This window comes from Amblyomma mixtum, chromosome 4, assembly GCF_055824585.1.
Source record: "Amblyomma mixtum isolate Tamu chromosome 4, ASM5582458v1, whole genome shotgun sequence".
Lineage (NCBI taxonomy): Eukaryota > Metazoa > Arthropoda > Arachnida > Ixodida > Ixodidae > Amblyomma > Amblyomma mixtum.
In genome coordinates, this window is record NC_143015.1 from 79,223,316 (window position 1) to 79,249,955 (window position 26,640).

General features: G+C 46.9%; 1 protein-coding gene across 1 annotated transcript in view; it reads right to left on the reverse strand.

Annotated features, from left to right (window-relative positions):
- Window positions 1-2,373: 2,373 nt before the first annotated feature.
- The window catches only part of LOC149347148 (uncharacterized), a 287,424-nt gene continuing 263,157 nt past the window's right edge, over window positions 2,374-26,640 (reverse strand). The window contains exons 4-6 of the mRNA XM_089585504.1: window positions 9,881-10,081; window positions 7,857-8,074; window positions 2,374-4,735 (exon numbers count right to left, since the gene is read on the reverse strand). Of these exons, the coding sequence (XP_089441630.1) occupies window positions 4,105-4,735; window positions 7,857-8,074; window positions 9,881-10,081 (1,050 nt within the window). The 3' untranslated portion in view covers window positions 2,374-4,104. The remainder of the gene's footprint in view (window positions 4,736-7,856; window positions 8,075-9,880; window positions 10,082-26,640) is intronic.

Consider the following 26,640-nt stretch of genomic DNA (forward strand, 5'->3'; position numbering starts at 1 on the left):
CGAATGCCAATTGCAGCTTTGCTTGAAAATAGTGACATCAAATAGACGATTACCGTAGAAAACAACAGCGTCGTATTTTTAACTTTAAAGCCTGCCTTGACACAGTTTTCAATTTCGACTAAAGAAAGTTCCCACCAGGACTTGTCCTTTTGATTCGCTTCCGCATTCATTACTTTTATACAAAGCAATCTTGCTAAACAGGGCCCAGAAGCTGCGTCTGGAAGAATTCATACAACGCGCTTACATTCTGGATAAACATCCATTCATAGCGTTCGCTACAACATCTTTTCTTGAAGTGTTGAATGTGTACCTTTCCCTCCGCCTGAGTTTGCACTCATCGCATTCCACTGTGGGAGATAAATGTTTGCATAGAGTGTTTGTCTGCCTGTCAACTTCGTATTTGCTCGTTGATAGTTTCAAAAAAGTATTGTTTATTGCTCAGTGACGCGTGCCGTATTCTTTGTAGATTTTGGATCTTTGCACAACACTATCCGCCCTCTTTTGTGTAGTACCACGACAAATGGTCTTACATCGCCGGATCAAATCCTGTCCTGGGGTGGGGGGGGGGGGGGGGCTGCACTTGTAAATGAAGTCCTTGTAAAGGAAGGTTACTTGAATGAATGAATGAATGAATGAATGAATGAATGAATGAATGAATGAATGAATGAATGAATGAATGAATGAATGAATGAATTTCGCGATATTAGGCGGTGCGCCACTGACGCCATTTTTCAGGGCGCCGATAGCACCCTCGGCAGCCTGTAGCCAATGCACGACTACTATATTACGCGTCTCACGATCTTTGCATCGTTTGAAGAAGCGTAGCTTGTTGGGCCAGTTGGTGCATGGTAAGTGGAAAACCAGCGGAAAGGACGCGTTCACAAGGAGGAGAAGTACAGAGGACAACGCTGGACAGCATTGTTCTGTGTACTTCTCCTTTCGAACGCGTCCTTTCCGCTGCTTTTCAACTTTCTTTGGATCGTTTCTGCGCAGAATCTGTGACGAATTCAGAGTTGCAGCTTTCGCCCTTCATATGTGTAAGCTGCGAGTGAATTGATTGGTCTTCCATCGCCGTTGACTTTCCTGCATGCTCTATAGAATTGACTGCCAGTATCTAATGTTCCAGAGTGAGCTTGTCAACGTCCCACAGGGCGGTGCTGGATTTATGGGTGAACCATGGAGGCTAGCGGTTCAATTTGCGCCGTGATTTCTTGGAACTCGTGAATGATGAAATGGAATTTGGTATGGTCTCTTGCAAGAAAATTTGTCACCCAGGCAGCCCCTTCCCGCCTCTTGCCGCTTTATACGTAATTCCGTAGTTGCAAGGAAGAAGAAAAGCCGCTAGAGACAAGCAAGTCCTTAATAAGGCGAAAGCATTTAATGGCTCATACTGTTGTCCGTTAGCACAGGGTGTCACACGCGTTTAACTCAGGAACTAAAAAAAGATAGAAGAAATCAATGGCTGCTTCAGATAGAGGAGGAAAAAATGAACCTAGAAGCCATGTTTCATGACTGAAGGTTAGCTAGTTATTTAATTATAGGCAAAACTATCGAAATTGCGTCGACATAGCGCGGACGCCGATATAGCCACGGGAGCGGTGTGACGTCACAACCACCGGAAGTCGTCACGGCATAGAGAAAATTTTCATAGAATGGTCAGAAAAGCGTCGGATTTGTGTCAAATTAGATGGAAAAATGTGTAATTAATCGTAATTAACACTTAATATCCCCGAAAGATGTATAATTTGGTTATCGACATAGCCACGGGAACCATGTGACGTCACATCCACCGTAAGTTGTCACGGCATCGTTTTCTCGGCTTTCGCCTCTCAACAGTTTAGGTGCCAAAGTGTTCTCGCAATTTTTATGCTCTTGGTGAGCGCCTGAACCAAGCAGTGAGAAAAGGGATAAAAGAAGTCAGAGAGTTAGAGCAGCTTCTTTTCTGCTACCGGACCCGTAGTTCGTCGGCAGGTGAAGCCCTTCAAAACAATATGTATGCGTAACAAATAAAACACAACAACATTGATAGTGAAGGCCCTTTAATAAAGCGCCAGTCGTCTCTTGCCACAACACACTGTCCGTTCATAACAAAAGTTATCTTTTTTTCGTAATATGAACAAACAATCAAAAAACACCCCGAAAAAAAATAAAAAAAAACAGCTGCTGAGAAGAGCATTTCTTGCACCCTTTGAAGCCTAAGAGAAATGTTTTTCTTTACATAAGCGGCCGAATAAAAACCATTGTTCTTAAGCATCTCGTTCTTCCAGCTCTTCGTAACCAGTTCGTTCTAAATCGGGTCGCAAGATTTGGCTCATGGTATGCGGATAATTAATCCACAGAACTTATTAGCCAGCACTTTAACTATAATCAGTCTTCACTTGTAACCATTGCGCTAAAGCGCTTCATTTTGTTTAGTGCACTGTTTTATTAAGCAGATGGCCTGTACACGATTTCTTTTCACTTTCAGAGAAATAATAACAAAGATCAACTTTTTGATGTCTTCTTTCATTAATTGTGAAGTTTATACTGCCATAAATTACAGAGGTCATTTTTTATATTTACAGCTTCATTTTTAGTGATAATGTGAAGAAACAAGCGAAGCATTGTACTTCATCCTTATATGTCTCGGCTTTGCAAGCTAAAAACAAAACCGTTTTGGAAAATAGCTAATATGGTTAGCCACAATTAAGTAAATAAGTAAGGAGAATGTTTAAAGCTCCGATTTCACTTATCACATCTGCACATTTCCTGGACAAAGCGCAACCCCACACAAGCCGTTCAGAGAAGTGTCAGTTGCGGTGCCCAGTTGTTCAGCTGATCGTTTATTCTGCATGGTCAGCCGTATATTTTGCTTCATACCGAGAGGGCCTTTTATTTTAGACGCCAATGATGTTATTTGCTTTTCGCGCTGTTTCTCCGTCTGTCTTAAAAACAAGGCTATGCATTCGAAGTCACAGATCAGAATCGGCAAGACCTTCTTGTACCCCAACAGTGTCCTATCCGGCACGTCTTGAGAAAAGAAGAAAGCATAAAGAAATAGCAGCAACCGTCCCGAAAGTCAGTCCAATTCACCGAAGAATCCACGCGGACTCTCTCGACTAAATCACAATGCGGGCCTTCCGCTACGGAAACGAGAAGAAACAACTGGCATATGTGTCCTTTGAATCACCCACACACACACACGTACGGGCGCAAACATACACGTCAGTTCACATTTTCAACAGCCGATAACCTTGGTCCTACCCCAAAGAAACCCGCACCTACATTTGCACTTGCAGAGGACTTGAACGAAGGCGTATACGCAATAAATAAGGAGCAAGAACCGCTATGTCCCCCGTGACGTCAAGGTGAAGCCACGTAATGACCACGAGGGCAGGACCAGAAAGCCACCATGCACTCTCGCGGTAGTCATTGGGAAATACAAAGAAAGTAGCATGAACTTTGATTTTGCTCATTTCTGATTGTCATGAAACTCATTAACTCGTTTCTCTCTAGACATGCGAAACGCATGACGTCGTTTCATGCAATTAATGCGAAGCCGGAAGCGTCTGAATTTCAATTTAATTCGAATTTAAAGACGCTAACGGTGATATATCTGTTTCATGTTTAACAAGAAATATTGACTGCTAGGTTTTAGCCTCTTGTTTTAACCAAAAGTATCGACTACAATGTCTTATGGTCTGCGGTTTATGGTTTATGGGGCTTCATCGTTCCAAAGAGACTCAGGCTATCTGAGACGCCACCGTGAAGGGCTCAGGAAATTTAGATCACCTGGGGTTTTTTAAATCTAGAATTTCTCTAGAATTTCGCCTCCATCGAAATGCGACTGCAGGGGCCGGGATCGACCCGTCGTCTTTCGGCTCAGTAGCCGACCGCCGTAACAAGTGAGCCACCGCGGCGGCGACTGTCATATTTTAGCTCGATACTTTTTAGGCACTAGAGAATAAAACTGTTTTTGGGTTTCAAGGATGGCGGCCGTATATCAAATGCATGACATAAAAAAAAACTTCCGGTATAGCCGTTTCGTTTCCTTGCGCTACCCAATGACAACCGCGAAGCTACAATCGCTGTCACCAGCGACACGCAGCGGTGGTTCTTCCCCCGTTACCAAGCTTCCCTTTCGTCGTCACCATCCACGCCTTCGTCGTCGTCTGCCACGTGGACGGACACCGATTCGTCGTCGGACGCGTCTCTGTTCCGTTCCCCGCGCAACGCGGCGTCACCGTTGTCGTCAACGCGAACGTCATCGTCACCAACACTGACGTCATCGTCTTCCCGCACTTTCGGTCCTCGGTTGGCCCCGGCGGCCGCGTGTTCGTCGCAGCCCGTAACGTCCGGATCGCTGAACTCCTCTTCATCCTCGGCGGAACTGCAGCAGTCCCGCTGCTGCCGCTGGCCTTCCGCCCGCTCCGTGTGGACTTGGTCGCCGCCTACGCGTTGTTGATGCTGTTGCTGCAGTTCAGGGCACACTAGGAAGCCCATGGGCTGCTGGACGACGAGGGGGAATCCACTGGCCGTCGTCGTGGTCATGGGCGCCCGCAACGCTGCCGCGCTTTTCGACGGCTCCCGGGTGCCTCCACGGGACGCTAGCAGGCTCTCGATGCTGAAGGCGGACGCCTTGCAGCCACCGTTGCCTCCGCCACCACCGACGCCGCCGCCCGGTGGCGTTGTGGTCGTCAGCAGCGTCATGAAGCGGTGGGCGGGCACGTCCGAGGAACTGTCGTCCGCCGATGACCTGAGACAAAGAACGGGAACCAAGGGCAACAATGCATTATGGGTAGAACTTCGCTATTCCTCAATGTGCATGCAGCCTAGCGCAGCTCCCCAGTAGCACAAGTAATCGGTCCAACATTGGAAATAGATGGCTTAACTCTTGTCCATTGTAGGACTGGCATTTACCGATGCATTTCCAATATTGGTCCGATAAACTGTGCTCCTTGGGAGGTGCTTAGTCATATACCTCATATGTACAGAAGGCAAAACGCATGTTTAGCAGCTGCGACCAGCAAGGCAAAAAATGACGATGAAATCCTGTGAGTTTAACTGCACATGCCTACATCCAGACCGTTTTAAACCAAATGTTATCACTAGATATCACAGTGTTTAGCCCGAAACACGCCCAAACGTGTTCTAGACTGTTCTAGACAGGAGTTTTGTCCTCTGTACAATGAAGACAGGTTCCTATCGTTGCAGTCCAGCGAATACCTGGTTAGTTGCTGTAAATAAAAGGTAGGAAATACAACAATTGAAGGTACCAGCGCTATTTTCGCAGTCGGTGCCACATGCAGGAGTGCCGCTAACGTACAATACTGGCAAGCGTTATATTGTCAGTCATCAGAAATAATCAATGGCCCTGCACCTGCCCGGCATTCATAGCCCGCTGCGCAGCTCTGGAACGTAAATCATCATCATCATAATCGTCAACAGTCTCGCAAAACCAATTGGAGGACAATGACTTCTCCCATATCTCTCCACTTAATCCTATTCCAGGAGGTAAATATGAAGCGGTTAATTGGAAGCCGGCATCGGAAGTTAGGAACTGAGCGAGTTACAACTTCCCTTATGAACAAAGGAAATGTTCAAATGCAAAGTTTCCACCCAACATCATGCGAAGGCTTAACACCAGTTGGCTTGATGTAATTCCTCGCTGTTTATTTTCAACAACACTAATCATGGGAGGAGCACGTTAGGACCATGAAAGAGAATCTATCATGAAAGGAAACATGAAACCGAAGCCATATAAACTGATGACCACGCCACTATTTAGATACACAGATATATCACAGGTTTAGATATAGTTTGTATTGTTTCATGGGTAGTGCGGCCTTTTGATATCGGACAAAAAGGTTGATAAAAATGTACGGTCGAGTATGACGCAGAAGAAAGCCACTATTAGAATTGGGTTCTTCAACACCAAGAATTTATATTACTATAGGCAAAATACCTGTTATATACCATTGACGAGCTTTGCCTTTGCAAACTTACATCGCATATTTACATACAAGTTAACAAAGACCGACAGACACTTCTCGATAAGTGCGGTCAAGGCCATACGAACGACAAGGTGTAATCAAGTTTAAGCGTACTCTACCTGCGTATATCCTGGCCTAGCTGAGCTAAGCCACTGCCATTTTTTGTATGATCCAAAGGCCAAAGTGAATTCTAAGGATTGTAGAGACACCGGAGTCAGCTCGATGAAAAAAATTCCCAAAGCTTTACATGGCAATGCCGCAGTACACAAAGCTTGCATAATTGTTCTGAAACTGACCAAAAGCAGATTTCAAATAGTGCAACATTCACTCACCCCGTCTAGATTCCAGCGGCTCTCATCTACTGCCGAATCTCAAGAAACACTTAAAGGGTGCACACATTCTTTCTGCCCATGTAGACGTCACAGCTGATGCAAATGGGAATTCTGATGCTTGCCCACAGTCTTTTTTCGTCAAGCGCCTTGAGAAGCTGCCGGACCGGTGTCGAAAGTGCATTCTCCTTCGAGGGGAATATGCTAATAACTGGCAGGCTTCATTCCTGTACCATACATTTTTCGCAATAAAGCTCAAGGCTTATCAAAATCCCCTCTAATAAGTAAATAAGCAAATAAATAAAAAGTTTATCAGAAGAGGCAGCCGATTTGGAAGCGTGCTTCAGGAAGCTGCATGGCTAAAGACCGTTCATTACACTCAGTTTTCAGATCGAAACAGCCCAATCTGAAGAATACACTGTAATGATAAAGATTCTTTGGAGAAAGCATGGTCAGAGCATGACACGAATTTGAGTACCTCGTTTCTTAATAGATATTGGTAGCTTTAGCAAACAGGTTTCCAGCACGGCGGCCGTTCAGAACATCACCAAAAAAGGCAAGCTCAGTCCACTCTTGGAACTAACCAAAGTTGTGTCCTGGGGTCCACAGGGAGAGATGTGCATCGATACATTGATTCGTTAGAAAGAACTAAACATTTAGTGAAGGTGTACCAGTTAACTCAGGAGTAATGAGTTCTTTGCTTAGTTACCAGTGTGGAGACGAAAGCACCGCGCTGTACTGGAAATTTTTGCACCCTTAACGGCGTTTACTGCATCGACGAGGGACGAAGTTGTGTTCGCGGTCCCGATATAAAACACCTGGTTTTATGAACCACTATTCTGATGTGCGATATTGTGTCCACTGCAAAATGATAGCTTCTCTGGTTGGTATGCTTTTACCGTCATACTGCGACGGCAGCGAACACCGTGTCCCAGCAAATTTTCAAGACTTAGCACCCTTTCCGTTTCAGGACATTTGTAACCAGTCTACACCCCCCCCCCCCCTCCCCTCCCCTTTCTCTAGTTATCCAGTAATACCATGAAAGATCACCGACTGGCTGTTAACTGCACTGAACGTAAGTCAGAAACGTTCCGTTCTGACTGAATGCCGTTAGTCCATTTCCGTTATAATTATGCAGTTAACTATCACTTTCCCTTAAAAGACTTACGGCGCTGTCCTTAATCTGAATGCAGGACTTTTCGTAGCCTCGAAGGCTTGGCCGCAGAGGCGAGTAGCGATATGCAACACCTTTACTACACGCTACTCCTGAATGGCACCTATAAGGCGTTAATCATAACTTAGGAGTACTTGCCTGATGCTATTTAAGGAGTTCTTATTTTTCGGCGAACTACACTTTCTTGTCGTCTGATGCTGCTAACCCCATTTGCCACAGACAGTCTTTTTAATGTGTACCAGTGTCATGAATGATGATCCTGCTTCTTTTTTTTTTGTCCAGCGAGACGTATACAGCTACGAAACATCTTGATCTCACTTTGCGTCTTGCAATGCCAAAGCCAACTGCTGGACCTTAAAGAGTGTTGTAATAGTGCCGTACCTAGAGGGTGGAGCCATATCCTGGCGCCTCGGCGGTTCGAAGCGCGCCCGGGACAGCACTTCGAGGACGTCGAAGCCCAGAGACTCGAGGAGGCGAAACGTGTCCGGGCCGACCAGGGCCCGAGGTTCCTTGGTCGGGTTGGCATTCCACAGCTCCATTAACGACTGCTGAATGGTCTCGCGCAGGCTCGCTAGGTTCACGCCAGGCTTGAGGCGTGCCTGCGGAAAGGAATACATACATAATAGTTTATCAGTAATGCAAATCGACCACAGTCGCTGATCACTAAATATTAGCAGTTGTCAGCAAAAGCATAGAACAAGCATAAAATATACCCACTCTCCTGCGTCGGAATTTTGAGGGCACGGAAGGACGAGATCTCCACTTATATTCAAACAAACTGAAATGACTTTTCAAACAGCGGCTGACCATATTTTCGAAGCAAGCAATGGAAGATCTTCGGCCTATTAAGCGCGTTATTAGGCCCACTGAAACATGGTCTGATGTTTAGTGAACCAGTTAAAATCATATCTGTAGGCTTAAGTTTTTTGCTGGATGAACGTTTACTCGTTTACTCGGCTTTCCTTACTAGCACGGAGGTCAACTTCCTGCTCGGCCGTGGAATTTTCCAGCGCTGCCACCCTATGCAAGCAAGCTTCTAATGACGCCTCTTCATTTGAACCTTCCCGCGAACCTCCTGACCTGAAAGTATTAAACCTCAACTCTGTCACTGGAGCAGACCGCTGCAAGTCTCTTATTCCTGCTCCTGAATCAGTATCTTGCAGGTTGAGCCTTTACATAATTAAATTCTGAAATCATAATTGCTGAAATCATCCAGTTCCCTCTGATTTTCAAGCTTATGAATGCAAATGCATGCGCTTTAAAGAAACACTATTTGTGCTCTGTCTGGAAAGCGTTAGCAACAGGACTCCTATGGCCCATCTAAACAGCTTTGTGACACATATTAACTCTGAAATATTGGCGCACCAAAATGAACTTTGATAATAGCTTAGAAGATAACCTACCTTATTTGCTTATTTATTTAGAAATACTGCCAATCACAATCGGGATCATCGCAGGAAGGGCAAAATACAGAATGCAACAAAGAAAGTACAGCAAGGAATGTTTCCGGGATAGTTGGTATAAAAATATTTGCAAAAAACACCGTGGCGCAAATACATTCGCATGCACAAAAGAGACGAGGAGACAGCGGACGGGCGACTGTCCGCTCTCTCCTCGCCTTTTTTGTGTATGTGAATTTATTCGCGCCAAGGTGTCGTTCTTTTGCCAAGTTTCAAGAAGAAAGTACATAATAGTGCAACGGCTTGTGAACCGAGGTTGTTCGGTCAATATCAATAATGATAACCGGTAACGAATAACATGCGGTTAACTTGTAAACAACCACTCAGCAAAGATATGCTGAGTGGTGAAGATATGCATATCTCCGATTTCTTGTCAGATGTCTCTACCGACGTATATCATTAGACAATTGTACGAAAAGGCATACACCTAGTACCGATGTCTACTAGTTTACCATGGCTACAATGAAGACCATTTGTAGCGAACACCTACTACCGATGTCTACTAGTTTACTATGGCTGCAATGAAGGCCATTTGTAGCGCACACCTACTACCGATGTCTACTAGTTTACAACGGCTACAATGAAGACCATTTGTAATGCACACCTACTACCGATGTCTACTAGTTTACTATGGTCTCAATGAAGAGTGCACACCTCCTACCGATGTCTACTAGTTTACTATGGCTACAATGAAGTCCATTTGTAGCGCACACCCACTACCGATGTCTACTAGTTTTCTACGGCTATAATGAAGACCATTTCTAGCGCAGACGTACTACAGATGTCTACTAGTTTACTATGGGTATGACTTTTATACTATTCCTAGAAAGGTTCGTTCCGGCGGAAGAAACGCCAGCTTTATCGACAGTGTTTCTTCACCATAGACAGCGAATCATATACTAACTATTCAATCGGTGATTTCAATTTATTATACTATATACTGACCTGCTGCAGCCTCTTGGCCTGGCGTTCTAGCTGCTTGCGCAGCTTCTTCTCCCTGCGGTCCCGCTCTCGGCGCTCGATCTCCTCGGGCGGGATGGGCTCCCCGGAGCAGGTCTGCGGGTGGGCGTTGTGCGCCGGCCGGCCGGGGCCCTTCTTGGTGTTCTCCTTCTTGCGCCACTTGGCCCGGCGGTTCTGGAACCACACCTGCGGAAGAGGAACGCCGGTTAGAATTTTATTTATTTAGAAATACTGTAAACCTCTACAGGCACATACAGGAGTGAGTAACCAGACAAACAAAAATTCAGGGGGCACTTTGGCTCTCTAAAGTGCTGCAAGGCGAAAGCTTTTCCTGGCGCACTGTTTGTTTTTATTTACTTTTTATTTTTCATATTTTATATTCATTTTATTTTTACTTTTGCTTCCTTTGTTATTTTTATTTTTTAATTTTGCTCCTTTTCTCATTTGTATTTTTTATTTCTTTTATTTTATTTACGAAACCCATGCATTCACTAGATGCGCCTTCATTCATTCTCTAACCATGAGCCTTCGTAGCAGAGTGGTAGCGTCTCCACTTCAAATACCAAAGTCCCTTGTTCGTTTCCCAGCCTCGACACAGTTCATTTTTTAGTGACGCGCCAAACGCGGACATGCTAACATTCCTTGGTCACGACAGTATGAGGCATTAAAGGCTTTCGCTTTAAAAAACAGAATGGTCCAAAAACAGTAAAAAGCATAGCACAATTGGACAATTCTGGAGCAAGAAAGAAAAACCAAGCAAAAAAGCACAAAATACAGTAGAAGGAAACACTGCGAAATTGATAATGCAGGCAAGGGTGAGCCATTGCGAACATTGTACACGGGTACGTTAACAGCTAAAGTGAGGTCACTAAAAGCATCACTGCCACAGAGCACTGCGCATTTGTAGGCTGATTTATTCACAGAAAAGCTCGCGAATTTTGTTTCCAAACAGTTCTATGCACAGAGCACAGCGCATTCATAGGGAGATTTATGCACAGAAAAGTTGGCGAATTTTGTTTCTAAACAGTTCTATGCAGTCAACATGCGCAACATCCTCTGGCAGACTGTTCCACTCTTGAATTTCAAAATTGATGAATTGATGATGGTGGTGGATTTTTATGGCGCAAGTGCATCTGTGGCCAGAGAGCGCCATGGCACAAGGTATTCGATTCTACTGAAGGTGGGGTCAAAGACCCATTTCCCGAGCATTTTACCCTCAAGAATCCGAGCACCAGGCCAGGGGAAAGTTTGTACCCATTGTATCACCGGTGGGTTATCCGGTGGCACTGGGGATCGAACCCAGAACCTCCCACATGCGAAGCGGATGCTCAAACTATTAGGCCACCGTTGCGGTAAAGGTTAGAACTGCGGAAGTGAAACCATTGAGTAAAGATATGCATATCTCCGACTTCTTGTAAGATGTTTGGGTTTTTTTTTGTTTATTGGGGTTTAACGTCCCAAAGCGACTCAGGCTATGAGGGACGCCGTAGTGAAGGGCTCCGGAAATTTCGACCACCTGGGGTTCTTTAACGTGCACTGACATCACACAGCACACGGGCCTCTAGAATTTCGCCTCCATCGAAATTCAACCGCCGCGGTCGGGATCGAACCCTCGTCTTTCGGGCCAGCAGCCGAGCGCCGTAACCACTGAGCCACCGCTGCGGGGCTCTTGTCAGATGTGTCTAGCCGCGTATGTCATTAGACAGTTCTAAGATAAGGCTTTTTTATTATTATTATTCCTAGAAAGGTTCATTCAGGCGGCCAGTGACCCCCATTGGAGCATTTCGAAAGCAAAGCGCCCACATACTATATCGACGTCCATGGCTATTCTGACATGAATGCACTATATCGACGTCCATGGTTATTTTGAAGTCCGAGTGTAATCTCCGCGTGTAATTAATTAACTAATTGCAACTCATGAATCAAATTTCTCCCAGAGCAAAATCTCATCACGCACAATCGAACACAATTAACCTTTTGTACATTTATCTTTTCTGAACGACACAGTCATGCGGAGAAGTTTCGATGACGCGACGTAGCTATGTAATGCTCTCGCATTAATAAGCTTGTGATTTGAATCCAAAGTGAAGCAAAGAAAGACTTTCATGTGTGGCTATTACCTTCATAATATAAAATATAGCGCGAAGTAGACACGAAAGACGGACATGATGACGCAGACTGTTCATTTGCGCTGTAGATTACGTCATGACCGTTCACTAACTTGATCACCTTTCGGCTTTACTTTGGCTATTACGCGCCGTAAGCTCCTCTTTATATCCTGTGCCACCTGTTTGAGAGTTGAATATGCCAGTCGCAACGGCTCTGATGCAGTCGTTAGGGCACAGTTACTTGATACCAACGCGGCCCTACTCGTGCGTCTAGGTTTATTTCTCATAATATGACGATATGTAAAGTTTAAATTAATATTTGAGTCCATGGCAGTTAAGGCTAATGTTGCTCTGCATTGGTGATTTCTCGAAGAAAGAGAACCACATCCTCTCAAAGCTATAAGTACCCCCTTGACAAATCAAAACCCTTTCCGCTGCGAGTGTTATTGTTCTGGGTGCTGTTCTTAGGCTAGGAAAAGTAATAGCACCGATTTTAAAACTGACCGCCGTGTCGCGACTTGCACAGTTTAGCTAGATGCTTTAGAGCCATCATCTGGGTGGACGATGGTCAGCAGTTAGCGGTGTGAAAGACCAAATCATTGTGTGAACCAGCACTAGCAGTGAACAGGTTCCATCAGGCAAATGAACAAGTAGGTGGCTTTCATAGGCGCCACAAGACATTTTCTATAGGCCGTGGCAGGTGGGTCTACCAGAATTATACATTATGCTATGAACGCGACAGTACCGACAAACTAAAGGTGTTATTTAAAGAAAAAATACAAAAAGCAATAAAGAAAAGAATGATAAAAGGTTTTTCGACGCAATAAGACTACAAATCTCGACGCCGCCCACTCGAAATGAAAACAGACAAATATTATGAAAACAAGCGCACGCGGAAGAGCAACAAATCGCGGTATAGCGCCTCTGTTGGTGATAGAACGAAAAATAAAGAAAAGTGGAAGTAAAAGCGCGGAAGAGGAAGTGTTTGACCACCGAACAGAGCGCAAAAAGGAAAACAAAACACAAAGAAGCGGCCGTGTCGCAAGCAGCCAAAGCGGCGCCCCGGGGATGGTGCAGCGTGGGCGGATGCCTGTGGAAGGTGGCATTGGGGGAGGGGGGACGGTGGGGGGGGGGGGGGGGTAGCAGGTGTGCGCATGCGTGTTTTGTTTTGAGGCGTGCTCGGACGTGCGTGAACGGGACGGGCTTCCGAGCCCCGACAGCCCTCATCAGTCAGCGGCCAAAGCAGACGCCGGACGCCGCCGCCACCAGTACGGACCACTCGAGTAGAAAACTCGAGGCGTGCCTAGATGCCAGTGGTCTATTTGTGTGTGGGGGTTAAGGTGGGGGAGGGGGGTGCCTCGCTCAGTACGGTTGTGGTTAGAAACATAGAGCTACGTTCTATACACGTGACTAACGGCCACTGTCTCCTTTGGCTGGCAGGTATTCTGTTTCCTTTTGTCCTGTGTCTTTTTCCTCTAGGTGGTTTAAATGCTCAGTGGTCGTGGGCATTGCCATTAGAGTCCTTATTGTTTAAAGCGCTTTCACTGCATGGTCATGTAATCAAGCTAGGTGCGAGTAACGGACACTAGTGCTGGCACTTTCATGTGATGGAAATACGCGGGGAGCTATCGTTTCGGTGCTTCGAGCGAGAACAGAAGTTGTTAGATTTCTTTTCCTTTTTTATTTATTTCGCCAAGAAAATTGCTTATTCTCCCAAAAATATTTTCACATAAAGGGAAAACGCAAAAGTTTGATAAGATTTACAATTCCCAGGTATCTGAGCCATGTGTGGAGGTCTTCCAAGTTATATCCGGTCAGCGCCCAGTTTCAGGATAGCGGAGCATGAGGATGACTGTTTACCGGCAACGAAATTTGAGACTTGTACCGGTGACCATGCTTGAGATAGGTAAGACGCTATTCGAAATGAATACGACGTTTTGTCAATGCTTCACGGCTGTGCGAAGGTCTGAGCTGATGGCAACGCACACTTCCTTTATTTTGCCATTGATACGAAGACGCACTTCCTTAAGCAGGATTGCACCATAGGGTTTTGTGAAACAGTATCTCAGTTCGCGGATCAATAGAGCACTAAGACCAGTTTCAAAGCGACTTTACTTTTGGAGAACGACTGTTTAATACACGGCAGGTATTTACCGTCTTTGTCAAAAGTCACCAGGCTTCATGGTTTGCTTCTAGCTTGTATAGTGCAGCCCTTGTGGCTTTCCTAAACATCAAAACGCTTTGGGAGGTAAGAAGACCCCAGTCCTTAACTTTAACGACCATTTCAGCTTCAGGGAAGCTGTAAGAGCTCCACTGTACGAGCTAGAAGCAAACCAGGCTGCCTGGTTACTTTTGACAACGACGGTACATTTATTGTCTCCCCGAATGCAGCTGGGAGAAAAGTGTACCTGAGGAAGCAACCTACCTATGCGCAGCATTTCAAATGGCCAGAATTCCCCTTGATCAGCATCCACTTTCCCTCTAACGCATGTGCAAAGGGCATAAGTACGTTTAAAAAAACGACAAAAGCCGTTTCCCTAAGTCAGCGATGATTAAGGGCAACACACACACACACACACACACGTACGTTGCTCTCAGATACGAGCATGTACCAGAGTGTACACGTAGCCCGACATGGGTCTGGATGTATTGTTGCCAGCCAAATTAATGACATTAAATCGAGCCTTTATAAGTGCAACCCGAGAGCTCGTTGTGCGTCGCTCGCTGCTATCAGCGGACGCTATGCCACCTAACGAAACCATGTGCTCCAATAAGTAACCAGGTTACCGATCGCAGCGCCATCATGGTCACCCGAATAAGGTGACCATGTTTTCTGCCTGCCCTGCACACAGCGGCAGTCGCGTTTCAATGTGAAGTGAGGGGCGACCAGCTAGGACAGCTCCGGCTGTTATCCGCATAGATGTGACGTGGCCGCATTTGTCATTGTTCCAACGAGCCCAACCGCACCCCACGCGTCACGTAGTCCAGCATGCGCACTCGAGAGGGACTCGAGGAAGGATGTGGGTAACAACAGCTGGGCCCCGTAAATCCGTGCAGCATAGCGGATGCTCTCAACAGCACGCTGGCTGCAAGAGGGGGGGAATTATACTAGAGACACTTTTTTTTAATCCAGATCGCTAATATAAGCAAAGTTTGTATCCGACGGAAGCTGCGAGTTGCTTTGACAAGGGAGTACACGGATTTGCACCTGCAGATTCTCTTAAGAGGAAACATGAAGATGGTGGTGCAGTATATGTCATCATCATCATCATCAGCCTGACTACGCCCACTGCAGGGCAAAGGCCTCTCCCATGTCTCTCCAATTAACCCTGTCCTTCGCCAGTTGCGGCCACCGTATTCCCTCAAACTCCGTAACCATATCCGCGCACCTAACTTTCTGCCGCCTCCTGCTACGCTTGCCTTCTCTTGGAATCCACTCCGTTACCCTTTTAGGACCAGCGGTTATCACGAGCCCAGGCAGCGAGTGTCCTCCGAGTTTGCAACCTAATTCGGCCTCATATAGCTGCAACGATCACATCACAGAAACGCTCCACCTCCAGGGCGTCGACCAGACAGTCACTTCTGGCATCGCGAGGTCTTACGTCACGTAATTTGTGTCTCTGTCCCGGTGTAAACAACTCAGCACTGATTTTCAGAGCTCCCTTATGCAACCGCTTCAACGTCGCCATCGCCACCATCATCAACAGAGTTGGGTCCGGGGCTGGAGGAGGGCCTTACTGAACGACCTTCAGTTATTCATGTTCTGTGCCGGCCGCGGCTACGTCATTGTTCGTTTGTTTGTTCATTTTATTTTGACAGAACTGGGTGTACAATACAGGGCCGAATATCACACATGGGTTTAAAGCACTGCCAAGGTCGACGAGGCAAAACGCGTTTAAAGCACGCCTGACGAGGCCTCGTCTCCGGAACATTGCATCAGGACAGACAAGTGGCCGGTCGGGCAAAGAACAAGAGAGAATGGATTCTAGCAAATAGCAAATTCCCTGTTCCGTCACTCAGTCTGATCCTCAGCCAACTTGAGTTACGATTTCCTCGCTGGCACTTGCTCTCAGATTCTAGTAGACCGCCAGTCATGCAGACACCTTCTAGTTTACTATGGCTACAATGAAGACCATTTGTAGCGCACACCGACTACCGATGTCTACTAGTTTACTATGGCTGCAATGAAGACCATTTGTAGCGCACACCTAGTACCGATGTCTACTAGTTTACTATGGCTGCAATGAAGAAGGCCATTTGTAGCGCACACCTACTACCCATGTCTACTAGTTTACAACGGCTACAATGAAGACCATTTGTAGCGCACACCTACTACCGATGTCTACTAGTTTACCATGGCTGCAATGAAGATCATTTGTAGCGCACACCTACTACCGATGTTTACTAGTTTACTATGGCTACAATGAAGACCATTTGTAGGGCACACCTATTACCGATGTCTACTAGTTTGCTGTGGCCTCAATGAAGAGCGCACACCTACTACCGATGTCTACTAGTTTACTATGGCTACAGTGAAGACCATTTGTAGCGCACACCCACTACCGATGTCTACTAGTTTACTACGGCTATAATGAAGACCATTTCTAGCGCAGACGTACGACAGATGTCTACTAGTTTACTATGGCTGCAATGAAGACCATTTGCAGTGCACACCCACTACCGATGTCTACTAGTTTACTACGGCTATAATGAAGACCAGTTCTAGCGCAGACGTACTACAGATGTCTACTAGTTTACTATGGCTGCAATGAAGACCATTTGCAGCGCACACCTACTAGCGATGTCTACTAGTTTACTATGGCTGCAATGAAGCCCATTTGTAGCGCACACGTACTACCGATGTCTACTAGTTTACTATGGCTGCAATGAAGACCATTTGTAGCGCACAACTACTACCGATGTCTACAAGTTTACTATGGCTATAATGAAGACCATTTGTAGCGCACAACTACTACCGATGTCTATAAGTTTACTATGGCTATAATGAAGACCATTTGTAGCCCGCATGTACCAGCGATGTGTACTCTATAGAGGACGCAAGGCAACGCTTCCGATCGCGCACTCTAACGTCGCCTGCGCAAACGCTGTAGTGCACATAATAGACCTCCACAGCGCACAGGGCAAGCGATTCGAGCGCTTGTATGCGCACACGTACGCAGTGCGGGTCGGATACGAAACGCCACGACAGCGGTACCTCGTATACAGCGGCAGAAAATCGGCCGCTCATCCATCGTCGTCTACATCGCGAGCGCTCTCACGACCCGGCGCGGGCGAGAACGTGGCCTCGAGGAGAGCTGTACGGTTGCGCAGGCCACGACACCGGAGGTCGAGTGGCGGCAGTCGGCAAAGTGGGACAAATTGTGGCCGCACAAATAGATCACGCCCACTTGTTTCTGGGCGCGCTGGTCGAGAGCGCGGCGGCGAAAAGGGGCAACCATTTGCGCTGATTAAATTTCACCCGTTTCGTTTCTTTCTTGTTCGTCTTCTAGGGCACACGAAGCAGTGGTTTGCCGGAATGGCTACCGAAGAGGCTGGCAGCCGTTCTGGGGACAAAGCAGTAGCGGTATATGTACATTCTTTGTCAAAAGTAACCAGGCTTCATGGTTTGGTAGGCTTGGTTTGGTTTTGATTTTATGGGGTTTAACGTCCCAAAGCAACTCAGGCTATGAGAGACGCCGTAGTGGAGGGCTCCGGAAATTTCGGCCACCTGAGGTTCTTTAACGTGCACTGACATCGCACAGTACACGGGCCTCTAGAATTTCTCCTCCAAAGAAATTCGACCGCCGCGGCCGGGATCGAACCTGCGTCTTTTGGGTCAGCAGCCGAGCACCGTAACCACTGAGCCACCGCGGCGGCTTGTCATTCATATAGCAGAGCCCTAAAGGCTAACTTAAAGATCAAAAAGTTATTTGAAGGTGAGGAAAGGGGTTCTTCTAACCATACAGAGATTTGGAGCTTGAGGGCTGGCGTAATAGCTTTAATATACGACAGGGAAGGAAAACGTGCAGCTCGTTACATTTGACAAAGACTGTATGTAGTTCGCTATGGTAATTGTTGCTTAGTATGGACTCATAGTTTCGCATTGTAGCTATCAGTTAACCTCTGGAAAGAAGGAACAACATCCAATAAAGTGATCATTCCGGAGACATCTCATGTAGCAGTAGGAGAGAAAAAATACACGCCTCCTTTTAGAAAGTTTCGCACATATGGCTTTTACTTTTGACCCGCATACATTACGATCTCCTCTGAAGGACCGGGTAGCCGTTCTCATCAGTGTCTTAAAAGCATGCAGTTAATTTACAAAAATAGGAATCAGGTTCCTCTTGCAGCTGCGGCAGACTTTTTCGTTCAAAAAGGTGGAGAGAATTGCGTTGTGAATCCATCATTTAACGTCCGAAAAAGTGAGATTGCTTTGTTATAATCTGTGTTCGCATATTCTGACTGATTGGTCCTAAAGTGGGAACGCGCGTCGTATCCTTGTGCATGACTGGCATGGGCAAGTTGGACTTTCGCTTTCGGCTACGTTCTTATTCCTTTGTTCCTATTAGTTTTTCCTGTTTTTACCAGTTGGTATAGTCAGTGCCGTGTTCTCTCACCCTTTCTTTGTTCATCGTCATTTGCGATGTTGTAACTATGTCATTACCGTCACACTGAAGACACAGCACCCCGAAACCTGTCATATCTGACCGTCTAACCTGTCTGCATATTTGTATATATGTCAGCGTTAACACTTTCTAATTCGTTCTTGCACGCATAAGCTACAAAAGGCGTTGCCAGGAAAATTTGTTCGCATATTCTGTGCATTTGGGAAAGGACGAGACTGACCGGTTCCGCAAGGTCTAGGCTGCCGCTGAATGTAAAGAAAACAAACAATGTTAGGCCGCCTATACTACGTTCTGTTGTACCATCACGTAGACGGTTCTTGTTCAGCTCACTTCAGTTGATTATCTGATCTTTCACATCGCCTTTAATGCAAACGAAAAATAGTCTCGCCACCAATTACGCGGCCCAGTCTTCCTCAGAACAACACTGAATAATAAATCTATATCCTCAGAATAAATCTATCTGAGAAGGCAATCTGAGCCTTCTGTGATCCTCCTGCTGAATGCGCAGGACAAAGCTATTCTTTCGATAACGTAACTACAGGAAGCAAGGCATTTTATTTATTTTTAGCCGTAAACTGTTTTCAAAACTCACTGGCGCTAATTAAGAACACGGGTTAGAGCTTACTTTACGGTGAACGCAAAAGCCATTGCGTCCTCAACACGCTCTAAAAATAAAATATTATGAGGAACATGTGATATAGGAAGAATCATGGGTATTCAGACTTTCGGGGGGCCCATAGTGATAACTTTGCAAACAGTAAATTCTGATCCACGAAATCTTCTTTCTACTTAAAAACCCCTGACACCCGCTTTAGCAGAGGTTACTGTTTTCCTTTGTTTTAGGATTAAAAGCAGCGTGAAAGGACATTCATGGGTCTTCATGGCGTAGAGATTGTGGTTCGGGGACTGCAAATAATTGTTGGTCTGGGTACTTAGTTTGTTTTCCGTAGACACCACATCAGCTTTACTGTGTCTGTATCCGAGACGCTCCTGGAAATGCGGATATGTTAGGCTTACAGTTTATTAGGGAAGGCGCTGGTTTAAACAGATCATCGTGGCACACTTTAGCACATGCCATTGATGCGTAACGCCCCTTCTTGCACGGTTGGCTCACCAACTGAGGCCCAAGGCTGCTGAACAAAACCATTTCAGCGGAAGTCTTCGGGAAGAGACGGCCGCGAATAACCAGAAAATTGCCCGATCCACATCTGCTGAGAGAGCACAACCGGTTCTTTCGGGTAAACAGGCCTCTGGGTCCATCCATAAGAAATGACCGACGGTCGCCCGAGAAAAACCTCGCCTCCGGGTAATGCTGGCAGCTTTGCACACACGATTAGACATTTAGAGATGCACCTCGAGGCGGTTAATTCCTCAGCGAGCTACCACAGCTGAGAAGAGGAGTTGTCCTATACGAGTTAGCCGGTCTAGGTTTCCCACGCGTGACTTGGTAAGCTCGTCTACGCTGTGGATATCGGTGCGCGGAGGTTTTCGCACTGAAGCCCGTAACAAGATACTCAATCATTCAGGATGGATTCGCGCGGGCGTTTTCACGCAGAAGGGTACTAGGAACTGCCACAACAAGACCTAAACCAGGCCCCTGCACAAGTGAACGGTATAGGTGACGAGAACCTAGTAAGGGCCACAATACAAAGCTTGTTCCTTAGGCCTTCAGACTTGGCTCTATGCTGGAACTGCTTTTGGGCGGGCCACTCGTTGGAACTTCTGTGACTTCTCTGTTTTGATCGTAACTTCTTCGATTGACCACATCCTTCATGCGAGTTACAGTATCTTACTGTGCTCGTTCCGTTTCAGTATTGTAAGGTACCCAATATGTCTGAGAGTTGTCGTCCGTGCTTATAACTGTAAAGCCTAGAGTTAAGCGTCGAACTGAATGACTTGAACGAAAAACTAAGCTGATGATGCTAATTGGGAATATAACTGCAATACAATGAAAAGCAGGATATGACACGACGCAGTTAATTGTGAAACACTCGGTGACTGGTGAACAAGGCTGCTCGAACTGAGAGTATCACCGTTTGGTGCACTCAAATGCCAATGAATGACTAAAGCTGCAGCTTGCAATCTTCACTACAAATGATTGCATAGCGGTTGTCTTGGATTAGAAGATTCAGTGTGTGCTCGTACTACCTGCTCTCAGCCCACACTTACTGCTGGTCACCTGTAAACGTCTGCAACAAACGTCAGATCAGCAGCCTTCTTTTTTTTTTCATTCATTATATTAAACAAGCAAAGACGCTTCTGGCCGGCTACAACTACACAATTGCTGACGTCAAAAGTTAATTAATTATCGCAATCCTTTCCACGCAAGCTTGTTCTCAGGAGGAACTGCAATTCCAGGTTAATCAATGTACCTTTATAGCTACCTAAAAGAAAGAAATCTTTCAATCAACTTTCACTTTAAAAAAGCTGCCAGGTTTTTTTACCTCGAAAACCTCATGCTTTTCCCTGCGTCTGGTGCCTAAAAGCCTTGGCTGCTCACACGTAATAAAACCTGAACTCAGCAGAGTACAGCCTACAGGGTAGTTACACCTTTTAGCGCATGCCGCTAATAAATCGTTATCGTGAGTCAGATGCACCTGGGTACTGTATTTCGCAAATTTAAGTCATCGCATTTGTCATACTATAGGCCGCACTGATTCAATCAGACCTCATCACGCGATCGTTTATATAAAAGAGATTGTGCTCGTTAGCCTCGTTTATTTCATGTTTTACACGGCCCCTAAGCTTCATAGTATAGAGTGCAATCTTAATGCACGGTTCCCATCGACGAGGACGATTATGCGATGCCCAAAACCCAGTGTTGCGCAGAGCCATCTTATGCTTTCTGCTCGCCATGTTACTTCTCCTGACCTGTACGCGGGTACTGAGCAGCTCTTTGAATATTGCCACGTATCACTGTAGTGTCCGTTCGTTCGCGCTCAAGGCCGCATGAAAGGGGTGTTATCATTTTTGTTCGCGACGCGAGAAGCGGCCAGACTAATCTCGATTGATCACAGCCATGAAGAGCTGCATCTACGTTTTTCCAGATTAGTGTAGATGATCTTGACGTGTTATCTCGAAGTTTCCTTGCTGGCTTTAAATTGAGCGATGCCGCGAGCGGCGGGCATTCGTAGTTCGACGACTGACGAGCACGTTTGTTGCTTACGCCGCCGCCGAGTGATTCGCTTCTTTTGCGGGCGCAAGCCAGCCCAAATGAAGAGCTTCGTTTCCAAGTTTTGTTGGTGTCTTCCTGACCGCTGGACTGCCGTCACTAGAACGTGACAATATCGCGAGCGATGGAAAAGCCAAAACCACAGCGGTTTTGGAGCGCGCAGGTTCTAAACACCGGCTGAAAGAGAGTGGTGGCTTGTAATGGGCGATGCCGCCGCTGTGTTATCGTTGCCCCTAACGTGCGAGCGAAACAGCATCGGCAAGTCTATGGGAGGCACCCATCCACTCGAGCATCGCCGCAGAGCTTTCGGAACGAGCAGTTCAAAGAAGGCGGAGTCCAAGGAAATGAATGGAACGGCGAGATGAAGACGCAAGAGGCACCACGGCGGGGCGCTGGGAAGTCTGCAGCCGTAAGGGGGGAAAACAAGGAAGGGGGTCGGAAGCGTGCACGAAGCGATAAATAGACAGATGCCCGAAACGTTCGCGGCCGTCCCCTTTCAAGGAGCCGTTCGCGCCATCTGGAGGCGTTAATGGAAGCCACCCTCCTTCCCGCCTCAAAGCCGGCCGAACCTGCGATGCCCTGCCGAGCTGCGCCGGCGTCTTAATTAAACTCTCTTCGAACGAGCCATCCTCGGCCGACGGTCATCCGGGTCGCACGCGGTTCGCTCCTCGATGAGCTCGGCGCAGGCTGCCGCTACTGCTAGCCGCGCGCTTTATGCTTGGCATTCAGACAGCGGCGGCGCCTCCGCGAGGTGGTGTGTTGCGTGGCGCCGCCTGGTATGGAAGAGAAGCGTTTGGGTGCAGCGTGAACCGTGTTGTACGTATACAGTGCTGCAGTCCACGCACTTCATTTGCGTATGCCCTTGAAAAGGGATTTATTCTTTTATGGAAGGCGCATTGGCGACCAACCTGCCGTCTACCCTAGGCACATCCTATATGAACGTGCTCAGCTTTATCAATTTATTGCTCTCAATTGAAATGCCTGACATTGTATCTCTGTTTGTAAAGGAAACAACATCGTAACGTGATGCTTGTTAAGTTCGGGTGTGCTGGCAGCTGTACAAGAAGCGGCGATTAAAAAGAACGATAGTAATACACACCATTATTGACAGTACAGAGGGCAAAACGCTTGTCTAGAACACGTTCTGGGCGTGTTTCGGGCTGAACACACGATATCTAGCGATACAGTTTGGTTAAAAATGGTGTGGATGTTTTATTTATAGGGGTTTTAACGTCCCGAAGCAACTAAGGCTATGGGGGACGCCGTAGTGAAGGGCTCCGAAAATTTCGACCACCTGGGGTTCTTTAACGTGCACTGACATCGCACAGCACACGGGCCTCTAGAATTTCGCCTCCATCGAAATTCGGCCGCCGCGGCCGCGATCGAGCCCGCGTCTTTCGGGTCAGCAGCCGAGCGCCGCAACCACCGAGCCACCGCGGCGCGCCTGGTATGGATGTAAGCATGTGCAGTTAGCCTCATAAGATTTCAGTGTCATTTTTTACCTTCCTGGTCGCAGCGGCTTTGGAAGCTGCGAAGCACACATTTTGGTTGTTCTAGACATGTGTTTTTCCCTCTGTACATTAGTCTGCAATCGCTTTACACCAGCGAGGCGAACGTACATCAGACAAAGTTGTTTTTTGTCACCGTCATCATCCCCAGCAACGTCATCTGCTGGCGCAATGTTCAAGAAAATGAGCTCTAATTAACCTGTCTTGCCCCAGCCAGAGCCACAGTCCCCAAGCTTCATATGAGCCGCCAAAGACGCAAGTGAAAATTTCAGTAGTCTACGATGGCGTCGCAGCTATGTTTGAATGCGCCTTCCGCAGCCTTGAGCATCCAACGAGATGCCATGGATATCTGTTGAGTAATTTCAAGTAATTATGATACCTTGGGCAACCTACTGGGCATACAGTAATTGCCCTTTAAGGAAATTAGCGCAGTTTATAGCAATCTGCAGCATTACATTTTATTCATTCTAGTTTGTGCACGTCTTCAAAGATGTTCGTTTGGTGAAAGAGCTCGATAGAACACGTCGGTATCTCTACACTTTACCGGGGTTTTCGCTACCGACTATGTTTGCATCTGCTAAGACACGGCTTATAAAAAAAAATGAATCCATATAGTGGTCGCTAAAAGGAGAGTCTAGAAAAAAAAAGTATGGTTGCAAGTCTTCCAGGCGCTTTTGGAGACGATATGTACAGGTGCCGTCAAAAGTAAATGGAAGGCAATATTAACGAAAAAATTTAATCATTGCCCGCTCAAATCATGCATCCTTGAATACATATGTGCAGCCTAATAGTTATTGTGCGAGTTGCACTGTGCACCAACAAACATGGACCATTATGCTTTTGATTTGAAGAAATTAAATTTTTTTCGCAAAGCCGCCTTCCATTTACTTTTGACGGCGACTGTACCTTTGTGTGGAGAACAAAGCACTTCGACTCCTCGCGTCCTCTTCCATCCCCGGGGTCTTTAGTGCCCGCGTTTCCGAAACCAGTGGGCCGCCTTTCCACCACCACCTCCTCTCTCTCTCAATCTTAGCTTTCCTCCTTTCCCTCCTCTTCGCACGTCCAGCTATAGCCAGGACGCACGGGGGGTTGGGCAGGCCGCGCGCGCGAAACAATCTTCGTCGCGGCCCGTCTTCAAAGGCTCCCGGTGCCGGGCCGTAATAGTATTACGCGCTTGACACCATCAGCTGCTGTTGTTTGCATCCTTCTGTTTTATTTATCCTCTTTTTTTGCCTTCCCTCGAACAGTTCTATTAGCATCCCTCTTCTTTGCCACCCCCTGTATATAGCAGCAGAAATGACCTTCCTACATCGAACCCCCCCCCCCTTTCCCCTCCTCTTCTGATGTGCTACCCGCTGTTCAATCTATGGCTTCCCGCTGAACGTGGTCACTTCATCTCAGCAGCGCGCCGGCACCGCGGGCCACGCCCCTACGAACACTTTACAGCGTGGCCCCCAGAGGGCTCCGTGTGCATTTACACATGCGGGCGTTTCACTGATGCGGCGGAGATGGGAATGTGTTCTGCGGCTGGGTAAGCGCTAATCACTGACAACTCGTGTGCAGAGCTCTATCTTCGCGCTTCATATCTCCTGCGTTGAAGCATGTGTTAACCAAATATGCAGACTGCACCAAGCAGTTAAAGCTGGAGGAGTACATTTGAAGAAGAAAGGCGGTCGGGGCACGGATTCAGGCCTAACAACTGCGTCGCAATAAGAGCAGGCGCCTGCCCCGGTTCCTGCATGAAAACAGCTTACATGATTTCCTCGAATTAGCATGGAACGAAGCAAAATTATTCCTTTATGGCAAGTGTGCGAAATAAAAAGAATTGCATCTGTGTTCGCAATTTGCGGTTTTCGCCGCAAGGTGGCTCAGTGCTTACGGCGCTTGGCTACTGAACCGAAAGACGCGAGTTAAATCCCGGCCGCGGCGGTCGAACTTCGATGGAGGCGAAATTCTAGAGGCCCGTGTACTCTGCGATGTCAGTGCACGTTAAAGAACCCCATGTGGTCGAAATTTCCGGAGCCCTCCACTACGCCGTCCCTCATAGCCTGAGCCGCTTTGGGACGTTAAACCTCCATAAACCGTAAACAATTTGTGGTTTTCAAGCATCCACTCCGCGGCGCTGGAGGTGAAGACGCCGTGATAAGTCCGGCCTTTGGGAGTACTTCACTGTGGAAAGCATTCATGTAGCGCGTCTAGTTATAGGAATGATTGCAATATTGCCTTTTTTTTTTTGTGGAAGTGACAGAATAAGGCTGGCCGCCTGGATATCCGCTTCGGAAAAGTGCTGAATGCTTACGACTGGCGCTCTAGGAATCATTCGGACAGCATTCATCTCGCTATGCGAGTGGGTTTGCTGTACGCGAAATGCATACAAACTCTCTGAACATAGTTTCTGGCAAAATTAAAGAGACTTCCGGAATTCCTGGTGAAAATTAAGCTAGACGAGTGAATTTTGTGCTCGGTATACCGAACTTCCTCACTGTGCAATATTGTCATCAGCGAATTTTCCATGCCGGCTAAAATCTCTGCTTTTCAGTAAAGCGGTTCTCTCTCGCGCACTAAGATCATGAAATTTAAACGTTGCGCATGAAAAATGTGAAACCTATAACGTCAGTGGTTGCCGACACGTATGCACCCTGACTCAACCAAATATTTGTCACGCCAGTGTGCTTCAAAACATGCTCTCGTGTCATTGCGTAGACGCACAGGGTTACTAAAAAACTTCCAAGCAACATTTTTTTTTTTAGCAGAACTGACGGGCAGTTAAGATACTCTCGAAGCTCAAAATATCTGTACAAGGTGGAACAAGTATCATTCTCACCTCTGAGAGCATGGATAGCTTTATCGGCGTCATAAGTGCCAGGATGTATCGATAAAAATCAAACCGTGTAGTCTGGGGAACTTCTTATCACCCCTGTACAGGGTCAATCACACTTATAAGGAACACGGCTCCGCGTGGCCACGTACCTGCGGAGTGCCATTGCCTCTAACCCGTTCATGAATCTATGCAGAGTGTCGTACGAGAAGAGTGACCTCGACGTGGTGCTTCGTGTCATCTGCCCCTTTGTACGGGTTTGTCACCGGCTTAATCGCAACAGTGCTCCGCGTGTGCGCAGCCACGCGGAGCCGTGTTCCCTCTAAGTGTAATTGACCCTGTACGTACCTTACGCTTCGCCATGACCCCTAACTAATGCCCTGTCTGCAGAAGCCTTGCTGCTTTGATTTTATTCTCGAAAGCCTAACCGTACATAGCTTGATCCTTGCCTTTACAGCCGCCCTGACGTTTTGCTAGCTCTGTACCAACTCCGTTACTGCGTACCAGGTCTGC